At 43.4% G+C, this 16,586-nt stretch overlaps 1 protein-coding gene across 1 annotated transcript in view; it reads right to left on the bottom strand.

Moving 5' to 3' along the window:
• Positions 1-4,117: 4,117 nt before the first annotated feature.
• LOC137563404 (uncharacterized) overlaps positions 4,118-16,586 on the bottom strand; it is a 46,396-nt gene continuing 33,927 nt past the window's right edge. Inside the window, exons 4-5 of the mRNA XM_068275808.1 lie at positions 9,303-9,470; positions 4,118-8,239 (exon numbers count right to left, since the gene is read on the bottom strand). Coding sequence (XP_068131909.1) covers positions 7,644-8,239; positions 9,303-9,470 — 764 coding nt within the window. The 3' untranslated portion in view covers positions 4,118-7,643. The remainder of the gene's footprint in view (positions 8,240-9,302; positions 9,471-16,586) is intronic.

Below are 16,586 nucleotides of genomic sequence, written 5' to 3'. Positions count from 1 at the left end.
CTTTTCAGAGCTCATCCTGTACTTTATTTTTTTTTACTGTGTGTCAAACTGACACTTTTGTTGTATGCACAGCCTTGCTAATTGATAGTGTGTGTGTGCCACTGCCAGCAGCCCAGCACATTCAGTGACTGACTACCTGTGTGTGTGACAGGGAGCTGCACATTGTACTACCCAGTACTGCATATACCCAGTACCTGTTGTGTTTACTTAACCCACCTCATCACTGCATATACCTAGCTTTGTGTTGAGTGAACCCAGCTCACTGCATCCTACTACTACCTGTTGTGTTTACTTAACCCACCTCATCACTGCACATAACTACCTGTAGTGTTGAGTGAACCCAGCTCACTGCATATACCTACTACCTGTTGTGTTTACTTAACCCACCTCATCACTGCACATAACTACCTGTAGTGTTGAGTAAACCCAGCTCACTGCATATACCTACTACATGTTGTGTTGAGTGAACCCAGCTCACTGCATATACCTAATACCTGTTGTGTTGAGTGAACCCAGCTCACTGCATATACCTACTACCTGTTGTGTTTACTACCTCATCACTGCACATAACTACCTGTTACCCGGGGTCACAATGGCAGACTTGCCTGCCTCCACAGGATTCTCATTGTAGCGGTACTGAACAAGTACACAGCAAGTAGAAAATGTAATTTAAAAACAAAACGTAAGCTTTTTAACAATCCCATGGAAAGTTGAGAAGGAAGTCACACATTACCTGACATCACTGAGTGAGGAAGAGCAATCTCGTCATGTTGCGCAGTAGTCCAGCTCGGCCGTCGCTACACAAACAGCTGTTTGCGGTGCGTTACACAGTGAGTTTGGTGTGTAAGTGTGAAGCAGTACTCTAATTACACTACCTGATTGATGTATACACATGCAAGATGTTTAAAAGCACGTTAGGCCTGCAATTTAGCATTCAATGTGATTTCTGCCCTTAAAACGCTGCTTTGCGTCACATCCAGATTTTTCCCCGGGACTTTTGGCATGTATCCCACTCCGCCATGCCCCCCTCCAGGTGTTAGACCCCTTGGCCTCAATTCACTAAGATTTATCAAACACTTTATCAAACTTTTGATAATTTACCTCATGCGTAAAATCTAATTTTGAATTCACTAAAGTGTTAAATATTTATTAAATATTTTATTGATAAAATGTTCAATAAATATGTAACCTAATATAACACCTTAGTGAATTCAAAATTAGTTTTTACCCATGAGGTAAATTATCAAACGTTTGATAAAGTGTTTGATAAAGCTTAGTGAATTGAGGCCATAGAAACATCTTTTCCATCACTTTTTGGCCAGCATAATTTTTTCTATTCTTCAAAGTTCGCCTCCCCATTGAAGTCTATTGCGGTTCGCGAACTTTTCCACGAACCGAACCTTCCGCAGAAGTTCGCGAACCCGGTTCGCGAACCGAAAATCGGCGGTTCGCGACATCTCTAATTGCTATGCCACTGTGTTGGGGATTGGTAAAGGAGTTAGTGCAGGTATTGTATGTGTATGTGTTTGGGGAGGGGGGAAACAGTGCACAAAAAACAGGCTGCAAAAAAAACTTGGTTCTTACCAAGTACTGAATCTGGCTAGGCATATGGCTCTCCCTTTCACCCATGCATGTATCTGCTTGGTACCTTTTTTTTTTAAGGGCCCATGGAGGTCTTTCTTTGTTCACTGGCACAGTGGCAGCTGCACGAGTATTTCAGCCTGACCTGTTCTTTCCATCTGCCGTGCAGCTCATCAGCTGACATTGGAATTCTGCGCCACTGGGTCTGATGGATAGTCAGAAGCAGAGCTGGGACAAGGTCCTCCAGCACCCAAGGCTGAAACACCAAAGTGCGCCCCTCCATCCCTCCCACCTCAGCTGTCACACACTGATTGCTATTAGACTAAGAAGCACCACAGGGCCCACAACCTCCCCAACACCTTAATATCTAGTTATCTGGCTTGCAGTCACTGCCATGTATCCCCTTTTCTTATTTCTTTCTGCTTCAAACACAATTAGGAATGATAGCTGAATGAATTGTGCGCCCCCTTCTACACTGCGCCCTGAGGCTGGAGCCTCTCCAGCCTATGCCTCGGCCCGGCCCTGGTCAGAAGCTCCGTGGCAGTGGCACGGCACACAAGTCATCCTCATCACCAGCACTGACCTGCTAATGTCAGCTGGAGAGCTGCAATTGAGAGAACAGATCAGGCTGCAGTGCTCATGCAGCTGCTGCTGGCTGCTGTTTACATCAGCTGATGGTAGCTAATGCTCCTGCTCTGTTTCTGGCTTCCTGTGTTCAGCTAAGCGCTGCACAGTGCACACAAGGAAATGCTGCAGTGTGCAGAACACAACAGGTGGCTGTGGACAGAGTGGACTGGAGCTGCTTCCGACCTGCATTGCTGCAGAAATTTAGGGGTGATAAATGATGAAGATGGCTTCCCACTTTGGCCATGCGTCCCTAGCAGGCGTCTGCCCTAGACACGAGCCTATGGGGCCTTCCCAGAAATCCGTCCATGATAGCAGTAGATAGACTAGTGTTAGGCATAGCGGTATGAACATTGGTATTAGGCTTAGCGGAAGGAAGGTTAGTGTTTGGTGTAGCGGTAGGAAGGCTAGTGTTAGGCATAGTGACAGGAAGGTTAGTGTTAGGTGTAGCGGTAGGAAGGGAGGAAGGTTAGTGTAAGAGAACAGATTAGGATAGGACATGAGTTGCACTTTTTAAATAGTACAATACCAGTATTACTGGTACTGTACAATTACAATTACTGTTACAAATACTATTGGCTAAAGCTCGCGTCAAACTCATTATCACAGAAATTAATTGTACGCATTCCAGTACCTTTTCAGATCTCTTTTTACTGGTGGAATGGACAGACCTGTGGTTGCTAAGCTACCGATAACATTTCTGGGGTAGGGAAAGGAGAAAACCTGTTTGGAGGCTACAGAGAGAAGTTCTCACTTTCCCTACAGGTAATCAAGTGATACAATTGTGGGTAAAACCACCACCTGAGCCAGAGGTGGTCAGTTCTTCTAGGAGGATTTTTCCTTCTAGGGGAATGGTACTTCTCTTACTGGTTAGTCATGATCATGTGACCACGTCATTTTTTTTCTTGTGTAGACATGATGAGCCAATCATCAAAATACAAATAAATCACCAGATAAATCAGTCATGTGCAGAGGCGTAGCTATGGGTGAGCAAGGGGAGATACATGTCCCTGGGCGCAGCACTGTAAGGGGGCACAGAGCATGGCCACTGGACCCCCAAGTGTGTGAGAGGCAGCTCGCTGGCTGCCCAAAGTGCCCCTGCTTCTCTCCCTCCCTCTGCAGAGCAGTGCAGAAGTGTTAACAGCAGCAGAACAAGGGGGCACATCTGGCTAACTATAGGGGGTACATCTGGGTATCTAAATGTGGGGAAGGGAGACACATCTGGCTATCTAAAGGGGGGCACATCTGGCTATCTAAACGGGGAGAAGGGGGCACATCTGGCAAACTAAAGAGGGGCGCATTTGGCTATCTAAACGGGGGGAAGGGGGGCACATCTGGCTATCTAATCAGCATTTGTACATTTGGCTCCATCCATGACCTCACCCACATTCTGATGCATGCCCAAATTGTCCAGAGGGGGGCGCAAAAACTGCCTTTGTCTCCGAGCGTTGAAAAGCCTACCTACGCCTTTGGTCATGTGCTCCTCCATGAATTTTCTTTGCAGAAAGTCTTATAGGAGAACTGATCACTACCATCTGTAAACCTGACAGGATCATGTCTCCATCTGTGAACATGGACTGCTAAGGTTATTTAGAAGAGGTTCATGTGTTGTGATTTACTCCTCTTCATATGTAATTAACTTTCCTACACAGGACCAATCTCTGCCTCATGGTGAATTTCCATTGACAATCATGCAATTATTAGTTCTGCAGCAAATAGTCTAGTGTTAATGACTCATGCGTTATGCCACTAATATAGCAGACATTGACCTAACCTATGACACAGTTTTATGTGAATTCCCCTTCTGTAAATAGTTACTTGTACTACATCTCTTCATTTCTGTCAATTATGCAACTTTGTACAATCGTCAGTTGTAATGACACTAAGCATGCTTTACTTTTTTTTTGTACTTCCTTTATTGGTAAAACAAATAGCTTGGCATTATGCCATCTACACATACACATACATTATATACTGTATATATGGAACATAGCCTGCTAAAAGCTAGACCAAAACCAGCTGATAGTCTCTAGTACATTACCCATGCATCACTTGCTTTCAACATGCACCTTCCACCATACACCCATTCTTAGGTTTCTCCATTTTTGTGACATTAAGGACCCTTTCACACCGAGGCGGTGCGGTGTGGTATTTACTGCACCCCACCGCCGTGCAATAAAAGTCTATGGAGACTTTCACACTACGATGTAACGGCGCAACGCAATGGAAGGGACGTTTTTGCCGCATCCCCAACACAGGTCAAGAATTTAATTAACGCTGTGGCACTGCATCAAGTTGTGGCGATCTGCTTAGGCCCAGAAGTAATGTTAGTCTATGGCAACGCGTGGATGTTTACAAAGTTACCCCCACGACGTTGCGGCGCGCATGCGCAGAAGTGCATTTAAACAATACACTTCCGCATACCCAAAGCAGGATGTGACGGCAAACGCACGTCACTTCCTGCTTGGCCGGTGGCCAGACTGAAGGCCTGTTTTTGATGGTGTGATGTGATGCATTGGGCGCGACGCTCCGCATTGCTGACGCTGGTTTCTGGTGTGAAACCAGCCTTATGGTTATCAAGCCACTGTTGTTGCCAAGAAGATTTTTTTGTCAGGGTGAGTTTAATGCTTTCCTCAAACACAGCAACTTTCCAGCTTGCTTATGTTATGTACCATTCTGGAGGTGACACCCAGAGCAGCTAGTTACATGTAAGTGCTTCCACACTTAAAGAGAACCAGAGACTAAGCACTCTCATGTATTTTATTACATTTATCAGTGGGAACATGACAGTAAACACCTACCCTGCTTTTAGTTTCATTCTTCTCTGCTTAATCTGTCTGTAATCAGCTGTGATAAGAATCCCGGACTGAGCATTCAGTCTAGGTTTGACCTGGAATCATTATAGCTGAGGCAGTCTTCTGTGGAGTCTTTTCAAGCCCAAGCCCGCCCCCTCCTGGCTCAGCTTTCCTGCTTTGCATACTCAGAGCTGATGACATGGGAGGGGCTACTCCTGCAGAAAGAAGCTCTGAAACAGACAAGTGTGGCTGTGTGATCTGTGTGCACTGTGCAGCCAGTCATCATTATTATGTACTGTATGCAGTTTCATTTCTATGAGAGACACTTCCTACAGGCAGCCACACAGCATGCCAGAATAATAAAGTTGAAAGCACACAGATAAAAGGCTGCAGCAGCAACCCTGCTTGTCTATAATCTCATAGAGGCTAGACAGCACATCAAGAACAGCTCATAACCCGGAAGCAGAAGGGTATTGGATTTTTCCTGGAGCAATAATGGATTAAAAAAAACACTCAAAAAGGCACACAAGAGTGGCGAAATTATCAGGTAGAGCATTTATTCTTTACAAGCTATCAACTGATATGTTTATTTTGTGTGAATCGTTCATCTCTAGTTCCCTTTAAGGCGTGTACCTCCAATTAATGCAGCTAACACTTATGTCTTTTTAAACACAATTAGTGACAGGGTTAGGTGTAATCAGCTGGGGGTGACCTGGAGGCTTTCTCTAACATGAGTTTATCTTTCATTTGTTCTTTTAAAAAAGTATATGAGTCATGTTTATTTATTTTTTTAACTTTTATGTATTAGTTTTGTATGGATGCTGTACATTTTCATTTGATACTGTATATGCTCTGCATGCTCAAACTTTCTCAGTAAAACCTCTGGTAATCTCTACATCCACATTAATTATTTCCTTTTTCATTAAAAAATATTGTTAAAGAATCAATGTGCAGGGAGTGTTTGCTTCAGGCTCAATTGGCATCAAAATGCAAAATGGACTTTTTTTTGTCTGTTTTAACGGATTGGAAATTGGACAGTCGATGGATCCCATGTTATTATAGAATCCGTTCACACTTGTCAGTCTGCATCGGATCCATTTGACTTTGCAGTCAGCATTGGGACGTTGTGGTCAGCAGAAAGCAAAAGTCCCAACATCATGATTTTTCTGTCAAACATACAAAAAAGATGTGCAAATCCTACACAGACCATACTGTATATGGGGGAAGGGAAGGTGCTAAGGGATGTGGTCAAATCAAAGGCAAATCAATATTAACCCTTGCACTCAAAGCTTGCACTTGCAGCAACACACAGCAACGTAAAGTGGCAAATAAAATGGAGGATCGTGTTCTCCAAAAATACTGCAGCATTCTCAAAATTAAGCCAACCCTCCTAAATCATCAAGGCTCCCTGCTTTGGATTGGTCCACTCATAAAAGCATGAAAGTAGACAGTTTATGCTTCCAGAAGCCATGTTGGCCAGGCAATGGTGTAAGCAGGGGCGTTGCTAGGAGATCCAGGGCACTTTTGAGCACTCCAGACAAGAAAATGGGTTTGGCCATGCACGTCAGCATGCCCACCATTGAGGCACCACAGCTACAAGCATGCCCCTGTAGAGGCTCCACAGCTCTATGGGGTATGTTGGGAGCTGTGGTGTCTCTATGGCAACATCCTGGGAGCTTTGGTGCCTCAATGGGGGCATGCTGTGAGCTGTGGTGCATCAATGGGGCATGCTGGGTGCTGTGGTGCCTCTATGGGGGCATGCTAGATGCTTTGGTTCCTGTATGGGGGCATGTTAGGTGCTGTGGTGGCTCTATGGGGCATGCTGGATGCTGTGTAGTGCCATGCTGGGTGCTGTGGTGCCTCTATGGAGCATGCTGGGTAATGTGGTGCCATGCTGGGTGCTGTGGTACCATGCTGGTTGCCGTGGTTCCATGTTGGGTGCTGTGGGGCATGCTGGATGCTGTGTGGTGCCTCTACAGAGCATGCTGGGTGCTGTGGTGCCTCTATGGGGCATGCTGGGTGCTGCTGTGCCAAGCTGGATACTACGTGCCTCTATGGGGCATGCTGGGTGCTGTGTGGTGCCATGCTGGGTGCCGTGGTGTCTCTATGGTGCATGCTGGGTGTTGTGGTGACATGCTGGAAACTGTGGTGCCTGAAGCCTCAGTATAGAGCGTGCATAGTTGTGCGTCTGTCTGCGCCCCTCACAGCAGAATAGCACAGCGGGTGGAACTGCTCATCTCCTCCATCTGCTCTCAAAGTCTAGAGACATCCTCTGAAGCTGGCGATTCTGCCCCTAGAATCCGAAAATAAGATGCTTGGAGCTCTAGCGTCTGATTCATTCTCAGACACTAGGGGAGAAGCCCGGAAGATGTCTGCAGAATCTGGAGACCAAGCGGCTGGAGGTGAGTACTTCTGCCTGCTGCCTGCTGGAGATCCAGGGCACCTCAGAATAGATCCATAGCACGATCTTTGGGGCTAGCAACGCTTCTGGGTGTAAGAGAGTGTTTGTAGTTCCTTGAATGGCTGGTTGGATGCATATATGTGTGTTTTTTAATCATAAAATTAGAAAACAATAATCTCAAAACAATATTCATTTTATAAAGTCGGTCTACTTTTTAGTAGCTCTGTATGTTCCCATGCTTACTATCCCTGCAGATTGGGTCTCCAGCCATCCCTGAACTTCTTGAATTTTACAACATTAAGTCCATTCATCCCCAAGCAGCTCTTCATCATCTCATCATCAAGGTCATACACCAAATGGCCATCAACCTGAGATGATTCAAATGCTTCTGCGTACTGGCTCATGTTTAGAAGCTTCAAGCATTCAGAAATCTGTTTCACAGTCAGATTGCGAAGGTTTTTCGGAACATCATTAATTGTTGTGAAGGAATTTACAGATGGAGATTCTGTTTTAGGCTCTGTTGGTGTTGGTTTGTTTGTAAGGGATCCTGTTGTGTGTGGCAAGGATTCTGGTTTGTACACCGGAGATTCTGGTTTGATAGCTGGAGATCCTGGTTTGACAGCTGAAGAATCTGTTTTGTTTACATGTTGTGCCTGTTTTAATTGAACCTCCTTTAGTTCTGGGATAAGATGACTCTCATACACATTGCAGCGTCCTTTGTTATCCAGAGGTGTCGTCTTGTCACTGTTGATTTCACTGATGTCAATGTATATTGGCTCAATGGAGCTGTACCTGGGCTCTTGTGGACTGAGATCCTTCTTATCTAGCATAAATATCTCTGCAGAGAGAGAGAGAAGAAGGCAATAGAATAATATGAAATTAACATCTTTGCAAGTAGTAAGCAGCTACAGTAAATTGGGAGTAAAAAACGTATTCTTATTTATATTACAAGAAAAAGACATAAAGAAATCCATGAGCTACATTTTGTAGGCTGCTACCCTCAATGTTTGTTAATACTAGCTTGTAAGTTTCAGTTCCCCAAATTATAAAAACCCTCATTCAGACTCATGTTTTTAATGCATAGTATGTGGAATATATAATAATTAACAGTGCACAAATGTTTAGCTTTATTCATTTTCTTTTACCTGGCTTGGATTGCAACACTGGGCCAATGTCAGATGCTGCTTGCTTGAAAGAACAGCAAGTCTATTAGCCATCCTGACCCCTCCTCCTATCCAATCACCATTTATACCTTCTCACTGTACTCCACAGAAGTGGGTAGAGGATAGAGGTGGGTGAGGATAGGTGACTAATCTGTGCAGTGATGTGTACAGATCTCTGGATCATGTTTTGGACTTTTTCAAAATACATTAGTCTGTATTGGCTGCATGAAATATGAGAACTTTGTGACTAATGACATTGATCCTGTTCACTGAGTTAGTGCTTGGCTTCCTGTTGTTCAAGACAGAGAGGACAAGACATAACATTTATATTGCGCTTTTCTCCTGGCGAACTCAAAGTGCTTCGGAGCTGCAACCACTTGACCATGAGTAACCAGGAGCCTTAGGGAACCTTAATGCTTTACATACTGGCTTGAGCCAGGATTTAAAGCCTGGTCAAAGGCTTAAACCCTACATCAAAGGCAACATGCTATCCAGCTGACCCTATTCAAAGCTTGGCTACCTATCCACCCCTGTTGAGAAAATGTGGACTTGACAAATTACCATAAAGATTACATTGTTACATGCTGTTAGTCAGTTGTGATATTTACTCACGTCCATTCATGGGTGAAGATTATTAATATTGATGAGGTGGGTGTCAGCATTGCATTTATATATACCCATACCTTCCCATACCTTCTATATTTCTGATCACAGTTCTGAGTACATTAGGTAACTTACCCTGAAATGTGACATTTGTCAGGCCTTTATTATTCACTTCCTTAGATAACCATTCACAGACCATGCTCCATTCCTCTATGTTTCCATTGGCAAGTCCTTCTGCCACCGCCAGTCTCAGCTCCTTCATGTACATTGGAACAATGATTGGCTCATCGGTAAATATCTTCCCTATGCAATAAAGGTTACAATTAATTACAGTACTAAACAAATATTTTTTACATAAAATGCAACACTTATATGACATAAGTCAATATGTGAAACATACTTACACACTCAAGTTTAAAAAATGACTTAAAAATGCTCATCTTAAAGGCAGTATGGCCTAGTTTGACAACTAGTGTCATTGTGCTGGCTAAGAGCCTCAATACTGTGACAAATTTAGCACTGACGATACATTAGTATTGGGGATTTAGCCAAATTTCATTTCTTTATCTTCAAACTAGGAACAAGATGACTGAGGCCAGTGGCCTTTGCTTGCAACACTGTATTTTCCTATCCCACTTGCATTCCTTTGCAGTGTTTGGCGGAGGTGCATGCTGGGCTACATAAAACTTGTGAATGTGTATGTTTGTATTGTATGTCTGATGTGCATTTCGGGAAGCACTCTTCAGAAATCAGAACGGGATTTCCTGCAGGGCTTCCCCCGGTCGCCATGGCGAATCCCGAATCCGCCCCTCAGCGCTGCCTGGCACTGATTGGCCAGGCTGCGCAGGGGTCTGGGCCGGGGGGGGGGGGGGCGGCTCGGCAGGTAGCGGCGAATCGGCGGCGAGCGGCGGCGATCGCGTACTACACGCAGCTAGCAAAGTGCTAGCTGCATGTAGGGAAAAAAAATTATGCAAATCGGCCCAGCGGGGCCTGAGAAATCCTCCTGCGCAGGTTACCCCGAGCTGAGCTCGGGATAACCGGCAAGGAGGTTAAAGGACCTCCAAGGTGAAAATAAACTGATGAGAAAAACAATAGTATCTGTCCTCCTTCTCCTAAAAATGACTTTCTTAGATATCCCACAGTTTTATTTTATATTTAAATCTAATTTTTAAGTTTTAATTGTTTCATTGTCTCTGTTCAATGACACCTTCAATGAAGTATGCCAAAGCTCAAATCTATGAATTATTATCTCTTTACTGCTCTCAGAAGCCATTTACTGACAGGAAAGTTTTCTATGGCTGTAGTTACTTAGCAGTGAGGGTTATGCTATAGTCTGACCCAGTCCTGACCCGCATAGAAACTGTCACTTGCATACCTGATGTTTATCTCTTTCAAAGAAAGAAGAAAAGGAACACAGCTTAGTTATTTGTGTGCTTGGCACTGTACATACACATGTCTATCTCATCACGTCACATGTCACATCGGGTATCCTTTAAATCTTTTATTAGTGTACATGGGTACAACATCCTTCAGGTGACATTTTGAGGACCTGGCTGTACAGACATGCAACTGGGTCAGGCAGCATTCGGGGATGATCATCCGGCATGCAAGATCTCTCGCCGATGTATTGGGGCCACCGTACCCACAAACACTGACTAAATAATGTATTAATTAATATAGTAAATAATAATCAATTGTATTCATGACGTTATTTTCACTACAGTTCCTCTTTAAAGAAAACCTGAACTGAAAATGAAAAGTCAAAATAAGCATACACAAGTCATACTTACCTCCCGTGTAGTCTACTCCTCAATCACTTTCTCCTTTCCTGCATCCTGTTTGTCCACTGTGATCAAGGGAATTTTCCGTCCTCCATTTTGAAAATGGCCATTACCCATAACCGCTTTCTGGTCAGCACACAGTTAAACTGTAATATCGCCCACTTGAGCCATAGGGAAACATGGACATTACCTGGCACATCAGTTGTCCACTCAGCTATAATTGACAGCAACTGATATATAACTGACAGCAACTGATATATTTCAGTTCTGACAAAATGTTGTCAGAACTGGAAGGGATCATTGTCAGAAGAAAATGGTGAGCTTCTGAGAGGAACTGATGGCAAGGTAACTATGTAATGTTCATTTGAAGTTACCTCATGGCAAGGTAACTATGTAATGTTCATTTGAAGTTACCTCATGTGTTTATTTTAATTAATTTTACTCAGTACAGGTTCACTTTAACCATCATTATGAACTTTTGATACGGAACTACCTATGTTGTAGATAAGAGGAAAGAAAGCAGAAGCAGAAACTGATCTACAACAGATATACTACAATAATACTACCTTTTACGATGACAATTCAACCAGGCTGTTCAATAAAGAAAATGATCTGACTACCACCAACATTTGGAACAGTATCAAATGAACTATGGCTGCGATGGGCCAATGAGAAGATTTAATTGTTTATACCCCCTGAATGCAAGTTTGGTTGTTGCACTTGAATAATGCAGAGCCTTATTTAATTATGCCCTCCAGACATTAGATAACTGATGCCTTGTCTGACTGTTTGGGAGTGGAAAAGACCACACATTTTCGTGTATATGAACCTATATAATCTTTTGGGATTATCCAACAAGGATTTAGCAAGATGAGGAGTTGGAACTTCCAGGATGATAACTGTTGTTTTTCCCTCGTGTTCAGTTTCTTGTTGCCTCTCTTTCTCATTTTCACACCTCATGGTGGACTTTGCTGAGCAGCAGGTCCGTCGCTGCCATAGAGGCAAAGGGGGCAATTGCCACAGGGCCTTAGAGCCTGTGGGAACCCCCAAGAAGCCCCTCCTCCCCTCTACCTATGGTGATCCATGACAGAGGGGGTGCTGTGTGCTTTCTCTGTATAGGAAAAGGAGGAGGTGAATAATGGGAACCCAAAAAATGCTTTTTAGGTGACACATGATGGGGGGGGGGGGGAGGTTGGATCAGGCCTGTCAGCCGACTCGGGGCCCTGGGGGTGATTTGGTTGAAGGCGGGCATCAGTTCCCCTCCCCAAGTTACTTTTTCTCCAGCCAGGGCCCCATTGTAGCTAGACCTGGCCCTGCTGAGAAGAATGTTCTTATGCTAATCTTTGAAGGTTTTCAGACTATTATTTACATTTGTTAAGTCTGTTGCCTGGACAGGGGTGGGAATCCAAGCAATTCCTTGTGCTTCATTAATGAAATGTTGTATGCTTTATTATTATTCTTTAGTATTTATATAGCACCGACATCTTCTGCAGCGTTGTACAGAGTATTTTGTCTTCTCACTTAACTGTCCCACAGAGAGGAGCTCACAATCTAATCTCTACTATAGTGGTATGTCTATGTATATATATCGAGTAAGTATACACATAAGTCACCTAGGAGGGAGAAGGCTGCCCATCAGGGACAGAGCATTTGTATAAACTAAGAAGATGGAGTCCAAAATGTGTGTAGATACAACTTTAACATCTATTCAATTTCTTGAAACCATAGATTTCTTAAAACCATAAACAATTTGATTTTTCCCAAAATAAAACCGTATTAACAGTAAGTATATATTTGAACTTGCAGGGATTTTTGTTATAAACCCCTGCGGGTCACAGCCATGCAGATAAGCAAGAGGTCTACAGGTCTACAAGTGGCTCTACAGTGCTTAGTAAATCTACAATTAGGATTTTTTATTCCTGATTGCAGATTTAGTAAAATAGACCAAAGGTCTTCGCACTGTATATACGGTATGCACTTCAAGAACATCCCTTATCATCCAAAAGGAGGATGGATCTAAACACAATGCCAAGTGTCATGCAAAATAATGAACTGACAAATCCAAATACCTATTCTCCCATGCTCCAAAATAATATTTTTATAGCAGTTGGTTGTGTTCTTCATTAATGATGGGCCGAACAGTTCGCCTGGCGAACCTCTCTGGGCCTCTTACTACTTCCGGGTCGCAATGACCGGAGTAGTACGCCTGCGCTGCCCGGCGGAGCGCGTCCCAGATCGCGCTCCTGTTGCCGGGAACTCTCTGCGCATGAGCCTGACGTCACTCATGACGGAAGTAGTAAGAGGCACATGCATTTAGAGATGTTCGCCGGCGAACGGTTCAGGAACCTTTCGCCAAATCTCTATTCTTCATGTCCTAGCAATACATGCCTTAAAGGGGCACTATGTCGAAAAATTGTAAAATTTAAAATATGTGCAAACATATACAGATAATAAGTACATTTTTTCCAGAGTAAAATGAGCCATAAATTACTTTTCTCCTATGTTGCTGTCACTTACAGTAAGTAGTACAAATCTGACAGAAGTGACAGGTTTTCGACTAGTCGCTTCTGTCACATTTCTACTACCTACTGTAAGTGACAGCAACACAGGAGAAAAGTAATTTATGGCTCATTTTACTCTGGAAAACACGTACTTCTTATTTGCTTATGTTTGCACATGTTTTACATTTTAAATTTCTTTGCCATAATGCCCCTTTAAAGAGAATCTGTACTCTAAAATTCTTACAATAAAAAGCATTCCATTCTATTCCTTATGTTCTCCTGGGCCCCTCTGTGCTGTTTCTACCACTCTCTGCTGCAAACCTGGCTTGTAATTGCCAGTTTTAGGCAGTGTTTACAAACAAAAGACATGGCTTCTAACCAGAGTGTCATAGGCTGAGAACAGCTTACTGTGTGACTCATGCAGAGCTTGGAGAGGGTGTGTATAGCTTCTGCCAATGACAAGCAGTGCTGCACATTCCACACATTCCAGCCTAAGCCGACAGAGCCGACAGAGGAAAGAAGATAAGATTTATTACAGAGACAGTGCAACTAGGAAAGGCTGCAGTAAGACAAACCACATTAGAACAGGCATAGGAACTTATAGGATAGAAGAAATAAGGCTCAAAATTTTGTTACAGAGTCTCTTTACCCTTTACCGACATCCTAACGTATTAAAACGTCATACTTACCGCTATTAACGGCAACATGACTGTGAGAAAACGCGGAAGCACCGCCGCATGCACCTCTAGCAGGGCGGCGGGTTCCGCGTCCAGCGCGGCAGCTGAGGCAGCTGCTCACTCGTCTTTGTGTCTGCCTGAACGCGGAGGAACCGCCGCATGCGCTAGTGGCATGGCGGCGGATTCCGTGTGCAGCGCAGCGGGCATTTCACAACAAAGTTCTGGTATGGCTGGGAGCTGTAGTCCACATAGGTTTAGGTGGACGCGCGCGTGCGCTGGGAGGAAGAGCTTTATGTCAGTCAGTGGGGGATCAGCTGACCAGGCTGGTCAGCTGACGCCAGAAACGGTTGCCATTGGTCCAGCACTTGAGGGAGGCGCTGGAGAGCGCTGAACTATATATACTGGTGGCTGGGCATTTGCTGGTTGTCTGCCGTTGCGATCACAACGTGGTAGCACTCAGACCTTTTGTCAGACTCTGTGTTATTTGCTAGACCAGTTTCCAAGGTGTTGATGACCAAGGAGCTCACACCTTAGTCTAGGAATCCTGTTATTAACTGTGTTACTATCTAAGTTATTTGTTAGACCAGTTTCCAAGGTGTTGATGACCAAGGAGCTCACACCTTAGTCTAGGAATCCTGTTAACATCTGTGTTATATTCTAGACCAGTTCCGTGGTGTTGATGATCTAGGAGCTCACACCCAAGTCTAGGCATTGTCGATTATTTGTTATGACCTTCTGCTTTCCTGACCACTCTTCTGTTCACTGATTTGGTACTTCTCTATATCTGATACTCTGTTGCCAAACCCTGCTCGTTTTAGGACTACCGAATCAGTCTCCTGTCTATGTACCTTATCTGTCTGTGTGTTGTCGACCTGGCTTGCCCGACCTCGAGAACTATCTTCCCTGCTGGAAGATAGTTCACAGACCTGTCAGTGACACTTCACCTTTGGTGTCACTCACTCTCTGGTCCTTCCCACTCTCAGCCTGGCTCCGCCCCTTGGGGAGCATCAGACCTTTGGAATGAACCAGTTCTCTAAGCAGTATCTCGTACTGACTAGCACCTTCTATACGGGTGCTCTCCTCAAAGTATTACTGTTGCACCAAACACTCATACTACTCAGGTGTCCAGAGGTTAGAGATATATCTGATTCTCGGTGATACTGCAGATCACCGGTAATCAGATCCTCTCTGTGTTACACCGATTGTTACAATGACGTTTTAATACGTCGCGCATTCCCGCCGCTGCTACTGCCGTGTGCGCGACGCTACCGCCGCTGTTTCCGTCGGGATCCCGTGCTGGATGATTGGGGAAGAAGACCGAACGGTCCTCTACCCAATTGCAGTGCCTGGAGTGAATGGACGTGACCGCGAACAGCGGCTACGTCCATTCACAAAAACAGGAAATGTAACAATTAAATAAAGTGTAAAAAAAATAAATAAAGTAAACACTTCCTATAACGAGTGTTCACTACCGCCATCTTGTGGCCAAAAAGTATATTACACCTACAAAATACATACATTTTCAAGTACATACACATCATTAATAAAATTACACTTCCAACCCCCCCCCCCCCCAAAAAAAAAAACACTGGTAAAAAAAAATAATCAGCTTAAAAAAATAAATAAATAGTTGCCTTAGGGACTCAGCTTTTTTAATCTATATTTTATGGGGGAAAATTAATTTTAATTTATTACATAGGGGCTTGTAATTATGGCCAGAACAGAAAAAAAACAGAACAGAAAAATAACACTTATATTTCGAAATAATATACTGTCGCCATACATTGTGATAGGGACATAATTTAAACGGTTTAATAATTGGGACAACTGGGCAAATAAAACGTGTTTGTTTTATCCACAGGAGAATGTTTAACCACTTCACCACTGAGGGGTTTTACCCCTTGAACACCAGAGCAATTTTCACCTTTCAGCGCTCCTTCCATTCATTCGTCTATAACTTTATTATTACTTATCGCAATGAAATGAACTATATCTTGTTTTTTTCGCCACCAATTAGGCTTTCTTTAGGTGGGATATTATGCCAAGAATTATTTTTTTCTAAATGTGTTTTAATGGGAAAATAGGAAAAAATGTGGGAAAAAATATTATTTTTCAGTTTTCGCCCATTATAGTTTTTAAATAATGCATGCTACTGTAATTAAAACCCATGAAATGTATTTGCCCATTTGTCCCGGTTATAAAACCGTTTAAATTATGTCCCTATCAAAATGTTTGGCGCCAATATTTTATTTGGAAATAAAGGTGCATTTTTTTCAGTTTTGCATCCATCCCTAAATACAAGCCCGTAGTTTATAAAGTAACAGTGTTATACCCTCTTGACATAAATATTTAAAAAGTTCAGTCCCTAAGGTAACTATTTATGTTTTTTTTTATTGTACATATATATATATATATATTTTTTTAATTACAAAAAAAATAAAAATTGGGGAGTGTGGGAGG

The sequence above is a fragment of the Hyperolius riggenbachi genome, chromosome 3 (genome assembly GCF_040937935.1).
Source record: "Hyperolius riggenbachi isolate aHypRig1 chromosome 3, aHypRig1.pri, whole genome shotgun sequence".
Classification (NCBI taxonomy): Eukaryota; Metazoa; Chordata; class Amphibia; order Anura; family Hyperoliidae; genus Hyperolius; species Hyperolius riggenbachi.
The sequence above is the reverse complement of the archived record's forward strand: the minus strand, read 5'-3'. Positions and strand labels throughout refer to the sequence as shown.